Below are 13,411 nucleotides of genomic sequence, written 5' to 3' on the forward strand. Positions count from 1 at the left end.
ATCTCAGTGAATTGCTCAGGGCTTTGCTTTCTTTATTAAAAAGTCGACACTTCACAATGATGGACCATGAAATGATTTACCAATTTTTTATGAGCCAGTTTTAGGGCTTCAATTCAGGGTTTAGGTGCTGCCCCTGAGCTTTTGTTTAGTTTCATTGTTTTGCTCAAGGCTAGCACTCTACCACTTAAACTGTAGTTCCATTTCCATCTCTCTCTCTCTTTCTCTCTCTCTCTCTCTCTCTCTTTCTCTCCCCCCCCCCCTGTGTGGTTAGTGGGAGATAAGAGTCTTGTGGACTTTCCTGCTTGGCTAGCTTCAAACTGCAATGCTCAGATTTCAGCCTCCTGAGCAGCTAGGATTACAGGCGTGAACCATTGGTGCCCAGTGAGTTATCAATTATTTGATAACAGAAATTACAAGTAGTTCTCATGTTCATCAGAATACTGCTTGGTTATATAAAATACATCTGTTAAAGAGACACTGGAGTTATCTTTGACATTCCTTGTGTTTCACAGGAGAGACACATTCAGGAAGTAGGGGAGAATGGCCATTTGTAGATGACACTTGTACATTCAGGAAATGGAGAAGCAGGAAGGTGAAAGACATGGTTTTAAAAAAAACTGCAAGAATGACTAGTTTCCAATTCTTTGAGATTGAGTAATTTTCTAATGCTCTTTCTTGTTTTGTTTTTGAGCTCAGGATCCTCAATAACCCTTTCTATACCAAATTGTCTACAACCTGATACATTACCAATGATGCTTTACATTATCTTTATGTAATTTGGGTTTTCTATCTCATATATCTGCAATTAATGACTCCCTCATGTCTGCCCTATCAGATTTGACTTCTCTCTGTCTTCTCACTATAAACTTCCACTGTAACTTCCACAGTCCCTGCTCTCCCTTTGGTATCTTCATTTTGGGGGAAACCCTCCTCCATGCTTTAGTTCCTACTGTGAAATAGGGAGGAGAAAATCAAAGGAAGTACATTCGGCCCTTCATATCCATGGATTCTGCATTCTATGAATTCAACCAATCGTGGATTGAATATACTCAGAAAAAAAGTGTCTGTATTAAGCATCTGTAGGCTGGGTTTTCCTCATCCTTATCCTCTACAAAATACAACAGAACAACCACTCAAATAGTATTACATTGTATTAGTTATTAGACGTACTCTAAAGATTATGCCAAGAATTATACAGGACGATATTGCAGACATACAAATACTATGCCATTTCAAAGAAAGGTCTTGAGCATCCATAGGTTATGGAAGGGAGTCCTTAATCTAATTCCCTCATGGATACCAAGGAAAAATTCTATATGGAGTGCTCCAGGCCAGGACAGAAGCCTTTCATTGGGTGAATGTAGACTCTTATTTATTCTGTGCCTTTGTGTTACCCACAGCCATGACGAACAACAAGATAGTGATCAACTTGGCTCTCTTTGGTAGAACTCAGAGTGGAAAAAGTTCTGCAGGAAACATTCTTCTGGGAAGCACTGACTTCCACAGTCACTTTGCCCCATGTTCTGTAACCCAAGAATGCAGCCTGGGCCGCAGCTGTCATCTCCATGGCTTCATGCGTCGAGCAGGGCAAGAAATAATCCTGCAAGTCCAGGTGTTGGACACTCCGGGTTATCCACACAGCAATCTGAGCATGCAGCATGTGAAGCAGCAGGTCAAGGCGGCCCTGAAACATCACTTTGGGCAAGAGGGGCTCCACCTTGCACTGCTGGTCCAGAGAGCAGATGTGCCTTTCTGTGGACAGGAGGCATCTTACCCCATCCAGCTGATCCAGGTAATACAACGATGAAGTTATCCTGGTGCCATGGTTCCCATTTGGAGGATATTTTCATCATGGGAAAGGGCCAAGATTGATTTTTCCACCCAGTTGTTTGTTCGTTTTGTCATTTTCCTTTAGAGAAATTCAGTAAGTCATTTTATAGCTGGGTCACAGAAGGGGGAAACTGCCATACTAATCTTCTTCAGTTAACTGAGTCCCTAAATCCTAAGGATTGCAGAATACATCTGTATATCATGATCCCTAAATTACTGCATCAGAATGAATTAGGCTGTTTCATCCAAGACCTACTGACATAGAAGTCCCAGAATAGAGTGTGCATAGTGTCATTTTCACAACTTTCTATGTATTTCTTAAAACAACTGAGCTTCAATAAACTAAAATACTGACCTGTGTTCATTATTCAAGGAGACAATCCATTATACTTCACCAACAAATAGATTTTCATTCACTGAATCAGGCATTGAACACCTGCATGAAATTTAGCGTTTGATGGGTAACGAAGCTCTTCCTTTCCAAATCTATAGTCCAAAACAGACTAATGAAAGAGTCAAAACATGAGAAAGCAGTATAAGTCGTATAACACACAAGAGGCCATTTCATGACTTCACATCATGGCAAACTCTTTGGGAGAGCTCTGCACTATTTATAAAAAAGAAACTAGGAATTTCAGGTACATCGCCCACCTCATAAAAAAGCTCCATTCTAGCCATGAGAAGACTACAAGAACTTCAAATAGAGTATAAATGACACACGTCATCTTCGACTACTGGTGCATTCTTATTTGTTTGTTCATTTCTTGCACTTACGATTAGTATCTTAAGCGGCTAAATTGAACATTTACTTAGGCAATCATAAGGGGAAAGGTCCTGGTATAACCACAGTTTAGATATGAAAGGAGCACAGACATTTAGTCTAACTGGGGAAAGTATAAAAGGCCCAGGTAAACAATTACTAACAATTCCTGGAAAGCTGTTTGTTGAGCTTTTCTATTCTGTTCAATCCAGAACAGAATCTGGATCCGAACAGAATCTAGGTGGCCAAATCCAAATCTCAGATTGCCCAGATTTAAACTTTTAGACTTCAATAGATTTACTTAGTAGCTGTCCTGAGGCACCTAGTGCGGAGAAGCCATGTGTACTAGAAGCTCCACAGGTTAACTATGTGGAGAACAGGGAACAGCCATTTGCATCCAAGAACAATTTGTATAAATGCTTCTGTTCTTTTGGTCCAATAGCAAGCCTGTTATGTCCACAAAACCAGTGTCATTTGTTCTACTGAAGGACATTCCTCCTCTACTCTAACTAGTAAAGACAACAGATTCTTCTAAGTGATAGACACACATTTTGTTCTTCAGTAATTATGAATGCTTTTTTTATTGTGAAAATACTGTACAGAGGGGTTACAATTACATAGGCAAGATAATGAGTACATTTCTTATCAAGCATTTAGCCTCCTCCTTTGTTTCCCCTTCCCATCCCTTCCCTTCCCCCCAACCCCCCTACGCAATCCTCCCATGAATGCTTTTTAAATTGAAAAACCAAAGTTATATGTGTAATCACAAGAAACTAGTGGAAAAAATTAGAGTGACAAGAGCAGAAGAAATCATCTTACCATTCAACTCCTGAAAAATCAAGTATATGTGTATAAGAATAGAGAAGAAAAAAAGTAATTTCACTTAAAGCATAATATGGGAGCTAAGAAAGCCCCATAAACCACCCTGCAGTTATTAAAACTCACATTTTTAATTGTGCTTCTGGTAGAAATACAGTGGTGGAAAACATGAATCCATTACATCAGTATAATTTTTAAATAGATTTAATATTTGTTTAAAATTGTTATCAAGTCAATATTTAACATCTTATGCTATTTGGTTAAGCCAGTAAATGCACAAGAAACTACTTCTCAAAACCAACCATAAATCTCTGCATATGTCCTATTTTTCCCTATTCTGGACACCAAAGGATAATTTCCTTTTCTTTTTCACTCCCTTTCTTCCTTTTATCTTTCCTCTCTCTCTCATTCCCTTCCTCTTTCCCTCCTTCTTTCCCTTGTTTTTCTTTCCTTCCTTCCCCCTTTTGTTCTGTCCATCTTTTTTTTACTCTTTTTTCTTTCCTTTTCTATTTTGTGGCACTAGGTATTGAACCCAGGGCCATACACATGGTAGGCAATTGTTCTATACTTGAGCCAGGTCCCCAACTCCTAAAAGTATATTTTCAATTCTGTCACTTTTAAAGATAGTTTCTTCTTCTAGTTTTAGGATATAAAACAGTATTGAAATCCCCAATTTCTTTATGAATTGCTACTTGTCTCTGGCCTTGTAAAATACTGTCATATGGACTTTTCTGACAACTGCCTTTCTTAAGTCATTGTCCAACTCAGAAACTGAAGACAGAGAGGCAATCCAAGAGGACAAGGATTGGATCTGGAATACCTTCTTCTAGAGCAAACAACTTCACTTTCTATGAAAACTCAGCAGTCAAGACTTAGTAATCCTCAGAGCAGAGTAGCCTGTCATCTCTGGAAGGTACTAAGGTCATATTCAGGATGCACCAAGGTCTCTGGTTGATGGTCTCAGAAGAAATTCTGGCTGTTAATGACTTTTGTCTTGAAGGTGCCTCAGATGTCTGGGCAGCTATCTGTATGTTTACAGCTTAGAAGCAGCTGCCAGTTATCTGAATATTCAACAGAACCAGCAGCTGTTGCAAAGCTACAAGATCTTAAGGTCCTCTGGTTCCATTCATATCATGGATCCTTTTTCTTTGCTGATGAGAAAGGAGAATGGAGCATCTGCCCTTTTTCTTTCTTTACCCTTTTTGGGGGTGTTGCTGCTGACCCTAGAAGGTGTTTGCAAGGCTAGTAGCAGAAACTTAACTTTCTTTATTGTACTTCCTTTTTTGTTTCTTTAAATATAGCTCCTCATTGATGCTCTAATATTTTTCAGAGGGTTTATAGGTTGTGACAATTCAAAATGTCTCCCAAGCGATCTTTTCCTTTATTTATTTTAGGCCTTTATTAACTTACAGCAAAACTATGGAGATATCAGTGAGTCATTGCTCCAAAACCAGAGCAATTCACTCATGTCCTATCATTATTTGAATGCTAAAGAAAAAAATATATAAAAATAACAGTTCAGAGAAGAGATAATACAGCCACCTCAAGGAAAGAGCTAGTTGCTCTAGGAGTCTAATCCTGCAATGGACTAAAGTCCTCTCTTCACTCTTAGGGCTGTATTATTATTGTTTATGAGAAAGCTGCAGGTGTGTATTTTTTGTTTCAGAATTTAAAAAAAACTCACCTGCTCATATCACAAGTTGAATGTGTATGTGAAAGGCTCAGGATATGAATATACAAAACAAATATTATGGACTTAGTTGCTAGATAGAATTTTAGAGTTTTTTAAGCCTAATGTCACGGAGACTTTCTGGGGTTCACTTAGAAAATGAGGATAATTTTACCTATGTTAAGGAGGTCTGCTGGGTGCTGGTGGCGGTAAAACAAGTTACTCAGGAGGCTAAGATTTGAGGATCATAGTTTGAAGCCAGGCCAGGCAGGAAAGTGTGTGAAACTCTTACCTTCAATTAACCACCATAAAGCTGGAAGTAGAGCTCAAGTGGTAAGCATAACTAGCCTTCAGCAAAAGGAGCTCATAGACACTGCCCAAGCCCTGAGTTCAAGTTCCAGGACTGGCACACACACACACAATGTGACAAACTTAGCAATGGGCCAAAATTATAGTAGACTTCCAAAAATTGTAACCTATACTATGACGGTCATTTCCCCCACATTGAGTACTTATTCAAATGGACCATAGATATGGGGGACATATATAGAGATAAAGCACACAGTTCTGTGTTCTGAGTTCTGTCCAAGTTCTTGCTTAGCTACTGACTTGTGATTGCTTGATAGGTAACTTTGCTAAACTTCATTGGTAAGTTTGGAATGATAATAACATATACTTAGTGGGATTCCCTTTGGATTACTGGCATATTAGTATAGCAGGAGTCAATTGTTCAGTGGAGACAGTGGCATATGGTAAATGCGCAGTGAATGTTAGCTGTGGCCATTATTATTTTATTGCTACTGTTTGTCCTGGGATTGACCTTTGTTAAGTGTAATCAACCATATGGCTTTGGCCAAGCAATTTAATATCACGAGGCCTTTATACTTTCACCTATAAAAAGAAGCCATTTTGACTGACACTCTCTAAGTCTCTGATTCCAGTCAGGCTTTCTGAAAATGAAGATATAGCATTTTTTGTAGGATAAGAAGAAGAAAATAACATTAAATATATTTTCAAAGGCCCTCATTGTCCTCCTGCTCCATGATAATATTTTTGTAGTTGATGTAATACTTGGCTTTTTTTGAAGTTTCCCCCTAAAACTCCAGATGCTATGATTTCATCAACCACAAACAAATGGGGCAGGGCTGGTAAGGTCCTGGGAAAATGAACACCATTCCTGGAAAACACAGTTTATATCCTAACCAGTTGTCCCAAAAGGACTAGATGCACTCATACCCATTAGCACTCTGAAACCAAACAATTTATGATTATACAATTTCCATCAAGCTTAGTACTCTATTTTAATTATTAACACAAGGTAACTCACCCTGACCTACTTTGCTCTTGAATTTCTTTTTGTGAGGTATCCATCAACTGTGATTATTCTTTCTCTGTATCCGTTGTGAACATGTTTGGCTTACTGACATGATGTCTATACACCAAGTGATACGACTTTCAAATGCTCAACTATTTTCTGGCCCAAAATCAAGTTAAAGATTACAAGCTAAATTAACCATTCTCTTTTGATTTTGGCAGAAATTCAAAAGTGCAATTTCTCTCATGGATGAGAACATAAGCATCATTTCATAAATAATTACCAGTATGTAAAAACCTTCTAATGGCTGAACACATGGGCTTGTGACACGGAGCTTAGGAGCCTATTATCCTAAGATGCGTTGACTTGTTGCCCCTGAATGAGATAACCATTTAAATAATAGGAAATGTCTGATGGAAACAAAGGTGGATCATGTTATTATAATGCAGAATACCATGAACTAAAGGAAGACTGTGAAGTTATACCACAAGAGAATTTGATGCCTATTTGAGATAGGACTATTGTACAGAACAGCTTATTAAACATGCACTTCCTTTAAGATGACATTTCAGAAATCTTTAATGAGAAGTGTGGTCCAGGCATTAATCTATAAATATAAACAAGATAGGGGTAAGTGGTGCTCACGGGTTAAGATAGATAACATAATATGACAATCTGTATGACCATATCAGTGCTATGCTAAGTATCAAGTCTGGATCTAAATTGGAGATAAGAGTGATCATGATTAATATCTGAAGTTGTATAGAAATAATATCCTAATATTATACAATCCTGGTCAGGCTATGTTATTTTCCTTGTTATTCTTGTGCATTTTCAACAATCACACCAAGATACTATCACAGGAAAGAAAGTTATCTTCCATCCTTACCCCAAGTGGGCTAAATATCATCCTCTATGATTTTAACCTATTTCTAGTACTTCTTACCTGTCCATCACCTTCCTCAGCTCTAAGAGGAATTTCTATTATGTGACCTCCTTAGAACACAGTAGACCCTCAATAAATACACCTGAAGTGGTTTATAAACTTCATCTTCCTCAGCTCTTGCACTAAGAATTCCGGTGTATTTTTACTATTTCTTCCACATGATCTTGAGGGAAATAGTCCAGATTTTTTTTTCTTTTGTGCCTGCCATGGGACTTGAACTCTGGGTCTGGGCACATTGTCCCTGAGCTCCTTTTGTTCAAGGCAAGCACTCTACCACTTGAGCCACAGCTCTACTTCCAGCTCTTTCTGTGATTAGTTGAAGATAAGAATCTCATGGACTTCCTACCATGGTTGGCTTCTAACTGTAATCCTCAGATCTCAGTCTCCTGAGTAGCTAGAATTACATGCATAAGCCACCAATGCCCAGCTCAGAAATCTTTTTACATCCATATCTGACATATGTAGCACTTTATTAAAATTTTAGCCATTTATATTTGTTTTCCGGGACTGCAGTAACAAAATACCACAAATAAATAACAGGTATTTACTGTTTCTTGGTTCCAGAGACTAGGAATTCACTTAAATCAAGGACTTTGCAAGGTTGGCTCTTTTTTTTTTCTTTTCTTTTGTCAGTCGTGGGGCTTGAACTCTGGGCTTGGGTGCTGTCCCTCAGCTCTTCAGCTCAAGGCTAGCGCTCTATCACATGAGCCACAGTGTCATTTCTGGTTTTCTGAGTGGCTTTTGGAGATAAGGATTTCATGGACTTTCCTGCCTGGGCTGGCTTTGAACCATGATCCTCAGATCTCAGCCTCCTGAGTAGCTAGGAATACACAGGTGTGAGCCACCGGCACCTGACTAAGCAGGGTTGGTTCTTTCTGAAAAGTGTGAACGAAAGATTTGTTCCAACTCTTCTCTGTGGCTTGTAGAAGGCCATTTCATATGCTATTTTATGACATTCTATTATCATATGATATTCTTCCTGTATATGTTCAAACTACCCTATTTTTAAGGACATACAATCGATATTGGATTAGAAGCTCAACTTAATGACCTTTCAGTAACCAGTTATGTCTGCAATGACACTGTTACAAAAAAAGGTCACATTCTGAAGAACAGGGTCTAGGACTCCAATATAGGAAATTGAAGGAAACAATTCAATTTACACCACCATGGTTCATTTCCTTTGCATCTCTGTAGCTGTTCTCTACCAGATAGCTGTTAAAACACACTGAAAACATGACAGTGGCTTTTTAGCCTGTCTCCATTAGCTGTTGACATAAGGTTGCACACTTATAAAAGTTATTATCTTTAAAAGTTAGACTAAAGTTTTCAAATAAATTCATGTTTTTATCAACACATAGGAATATGACAAAGCACTTTTTGAGAAATTCTTATGTAAAGTTTAGACTCTGTTTTAAATAATATTCCATAATGTTGTGGCCTGCAATTTTGTTTTTTTCCTTGAAACAGGGCATTTTGGCGTAAATAACTACTCAATTCATTCGATAGTTTTGGTAGAAAAATTTTGAACCTATAAGAGGAAAATATATTGAGCTTATCCCTAGAGGGAGTTGTTCTAAGTCCGCAACAAAAGTGCTGACCATACGCAAATCTAACACAATGAACCACAGAGCAAAAGGGAAACTTTTCCAGAAAGATGATATTGTGTCCCAGAGATGAAACTTCAAAATGAAATCCTTAAAACACGTAAACAAATACCTCAGTTTTTATGAGAATCTAAATTTCCATTTTATTCAACATGTTATTGTTTATATAACATTAGAATTGTTGATTTATAGGGAAAGGCATGACCTCTGCATGCAAAAATGCGCACTGTCAAGTCTTAGAGAAGGATGTATAAATGGCTGACAAGAGCCAGACTAGCTAAGTTCTCATTGGTAACCATGGTTATAAGATGTTTCCAATTATAAGTACTTTATCCCACAGTTTTCATGGGTATTTTCATATTAATAAATTCTAATTCCTTCTCTTCTTTCTCCCTTTCCTTCCCTCCATTCCTTTCTCTTAACTTCTCCTTCCTTTTCTTTCCTTCTTATTTTGTTTTTGATGTCATAAATGCTAAGTCTGTATGTGCTATACACATTGGAAATCATTTCCCAAACTGCCATTATTTGTAAATGAATTCAAGCTCAAGTTCTTACTAAAATCTGTAAGTAGGCCTCTCTATGTGTCAGCATCTCCAGATAATAATGAAGAAAGCAACAGTGTCTCCCACAAAGAACCTTATTGAGCTTCAAAAGAGATAATTCATGTAAACACTTTAGCATAATACCTGGCACTGTATGTTGTTTTCCCTTATTCTGATTAGTAGAAGCCCTGGATATTTCTTGTTATGTTTATTTCTAGGCATTTTGCATTTTTCTTTCAATAAGAAGCTGGTAGCACCTTGGAAATACTTTGGTAATGGCAATGTATGAATAGGAAAATGTTCTTGCCATACTGTTATAATTTCATAAAATGTGTAAATATTGAAAAATTTAAGTAGCTATTTCTAGATGTCTTTCATATTATGTGAATTTTCTACCTGCTATTACTTCTGCTTTATATCATCCTGTTTTCACTAATCAAACAAGAAGTTATTACATAACCAACTTCCACATATTACTAAACAAAGGAACACCAGCCTTCAAAGTTTTGCAACCACATTAGAAGTCATTTGATAAATTGTTTGATTTTTTAACTTTAAGCATGTGCAGTGAGGAGGGTAAGGATTAGGGTAATATTTTGTAGCTATTCCAAATTACCAAATGTATTTTTTCTGTTGCATGTCACCTGAATGTTGATAGATTGTAACTATATTATGTCATTTTAAGTCCCTAGTAGAAGTTCTTAGAGATGATAATACAACATACCTACAAAATGACACATGGATTTCCTTGGCCAAGGTCCTTTAACTTAAAGGAATTTAGTAGATCTAAGAGGGTAACATTGTCAAGTGAGTTGAATGATTACTGTTACATCCATTTCTGTATAACCAGATAAGATGCATGCAGAATATAGGTTGTATTTTAATTGTACCAGGAAAATAAATGTCTTCAGAATCCATTTGTCTCCCTCTATTTGCTTATAACACTTGAGCTTATATCTATTATACATATCAGCTTTCTTAAATACCATCCCACCAATCTAAGGGCTAATTACATTGGACCTCAATTCCTTCACTCCTTTTTGAGGAATCCGTCCAAAGCAAATAATCATTTAAGTTCATCTGTCTTTCAGGAACTTCTGGGAGATGCTTGGAAGAATCATACTGCTGTTCTTTTCACCCATGCAGAAAAAATGGAAGAGGCTGGATTCAAGGAAAATGAATACTTATGTCAGGCTTCTGATACACTGCTATGTCTACTGACCTCCATTCAGCACAGATGTATTTTCCAGTACAAAAAAGGAAACTTCATTAATGAACAAAGAATGAAAATCTTAGAAAAGATCACAGAATTTATAAAAGACAATAACTTTCAAGTCCTTACCTTTAAATAAAATTTAAGTCAAAGGAAAAGAGTATTGGTTATTGAGTCGGAGCCTGATTTTCAAAACTGTTTTGTCAGTGTGGATGTGGACCATGGGAACTGTATGCAACACCAGTGATTGTGTACACTTGTATAACCATTTTGGAAAATTGTAAGTTAAAAAGAAGAATGACTCAAAAGATAGAATGCCTGCCTAACATATAACCCTGAGTTCAAGTTCAAAACCCAGTACTGCCCCCGCCCCAAACACAGCATTTAGTATTGTTTTCCTATATCCTGTGATATCGCAATTATATTTTGTATATATCCAATAGGAAGTTGTTCATTTGTGCTCTGAAAGACATGCAGGGATAAGGATGTTCATAGCAGCACTATTCATAATAGTTACAAAGTAGAAACTATCCAAGTGTTCATAATGGTAGTGTATTTCATGATGAGTTATTATAGTTATGAGAATGAGCCAACTCAATGACCTGTAACAATATTAATCAGCTGCCCAACTAGTATGTTGAAAGAAAGAAGCCAAGATTAAAGTAGTTCATACTCTATGATTCTCTTTGTGTAAATTTCATATCAGTCAACGGGAATATAATCTAAGCTACCTGGGACAGTGAACTAAAGGATGATCGTGGAAGTCTCTGGGGTTCCAGTAATGCTGTTTCCTGATTTAGGAGCTGGTTGCCCAGTGTGTTCACCTGCGAAAATGAACCTACTAATAATGCTTGCAATTTATGAGTCACCAAGTGTATTTTATTTTTAAATAAAGTTATAAATGAACTATCTATATTAAAAAACTTTCTCTACAGGTTAGCTACTGATATGAAAGGGAATTTGCTTAACCTTGCCAGTATTCCCTCATTTGGAATACCTACTGCTGGAATGGTTAAATGACCTGGCTCATGGAAGATCCTCAGAATGTCAACCTTATTTTCTACTTTCTTAAAATCTGTGGTTTCCATTTACACATGGAAACATTAGGGGTAAAACTCAGAGCAATCCTGAGCAAGTACGATGTAAGAATTGTACTAAGATTCTGAATTAGAATCTTGACTAAAGAAAAATCTCTAAATAGAGCCTGGATTATAGATGGGACACTTGATTATTGTAGCAATCTTTGCAATATGTTTAATAGGGCAGTGGAAAAATACCAAAGGCAAACTATAAATGGATGGAAGAGTCAAACCTATCAACAACTATCACCTTTACATTAACATTTATTTCTATGTGCATTTTCCAGATAGTCAACAACTTACAAATAGCTTGTTTTCATAATATGTAAATAAAAAATTTTAGTGTGCAATACACTGTAATTTTCATTAGAAACAAGATTAACTGGCATTTTCCCAGAGTGCTCAATGACTAACGTTCTAAATTACTTCAACTCATGCTCAGATGGCATATATTAAGCTAAATAATTCATTGTGTCTTATTTAGGCAGTAGACAGATAGCTAGATAAAAAGATGGAAATGTAAGCTAGTATAGTTGACATTTTTGTGTAGCTGGTACCATGCTGGGGAAATTAGGCATTACCTCTAAGACCTCCCAGCTCAGACAATTCCTGGGTTTATTCTACCTACATGCCTGTATTGAATGATTTCAGATTTCAAAACAACAAAAGCCCGTGTCTTTAACTGTTTACTATTCTCTATACCATGTTTTTTTTTAAATTAAGGGTTATCTAACTTTTTAAGAATTTACCGATAGACATTTCATTTTAAGAAGGCCAAAATTTCCAAGTAGTATTGTTATTCCTGATTCTCATATCAAACTTAGGAAAGTCTCTTTTCAAAGCATGTTTTTCAAGGAATGTAGTTTTAAGAGAAAAATGTTATCATTCCATATGAAAATGGGTGATAGAGATTCTTTCAACAAAATCATTCTTTTGCTTAACTTACTTTTACTTTGAATTTTTACCAATCTTCTTAAAAGAGAAATTTATTCATGCAGATTTTGGATGACTGTATCATTCTTTCCAAAGTCTCCAGGTGTGAAAATTTGAATGAGTTTAAATAAACAACAATCAGCCAAATATGTAATCTTGGACTGAACACTTAATGGGACGTATGCATTCACAGCCTTTCTCTATGGAATGTATGATACTCAAATGAGGCAATTTATAAAAACAAATGTGGAATTCTGTTGAAAGTAGTCTTGACATTTTGCTCATCATATGAATGCCACAGAGGAAATAAACAGATATTAATGCCTGCTGTTGGGAAAATTATGTAGGCATTATATAGCAATGGGAAAGATAAGGAAAGCAGTTAGCCCTTCATTAAAAAAGGATTATTTTTTCTCCTTGCAATTACTGAGCCCCAGGCTTGTTTCTGTTCCTGTTGCTAAGGACAAGAGGCTGCCAGATAGGAAATAATATTGATGAAGACAGAAATAACATTAATACATATTTTTTACCTAGAAATCTAGGGAATTGGGAATAGAATGAATTAGTAAGGGGGTGGAAGTTGGGACTAAAAGAAAAATAAACTAGGGAATACATAAGGGTGAAAACAATATAATATACAATAATTAATTTACACTCTGAAGTTCCAGATGGCTCACTTTCAAATCAACAATTACTTT

The 13,411-nt window shown here is 36.6% G+C and overlaps 1 protein-coding gene across 1 annotated transcript; it reads left to right on the forward strand.

The window, feature by feature from the left end:
• The first annotated feature begins 1,402 nt into the window (after positions 1 to 1,402).
• On the forward strand, positions 1,403 to 10,840 carry Gimd1 (GIMAP family P-loop NTPase domain containing 1). Its single transcript, XM_013023780.1, has 2 exons — positions 1,403 to 1,792; positions 10,580 to 10,840. Exons 1-2 carry the CDS (start codon positions 1,403 to 1,405, stop codon positions 10,838 to 10,840), a joined length of 651 nt encoding a protein of 216 aa, XP_012879234.1.
• The last annotated feature ends 2,571 nt before the right edge of the window (positions 10,841 to 13,411 follow it).

This window comes from Dipodomys ordii, unplaced genomic scaffold (genome assembly GCF_000151885.1).
Source record: "Dipodomys ordii isolate 6190 unplaced genomic scaffold, Dord_2.0 Scaffold70, whole genome shotgun sequence".
Taxonomy (NCBI): domain Eukaryota; kingdom Metazoa; phylum Chordata; class Mammalia; order Rodentia; family Heteromyidae; genus Dipodomys; species Dipodomys ordii.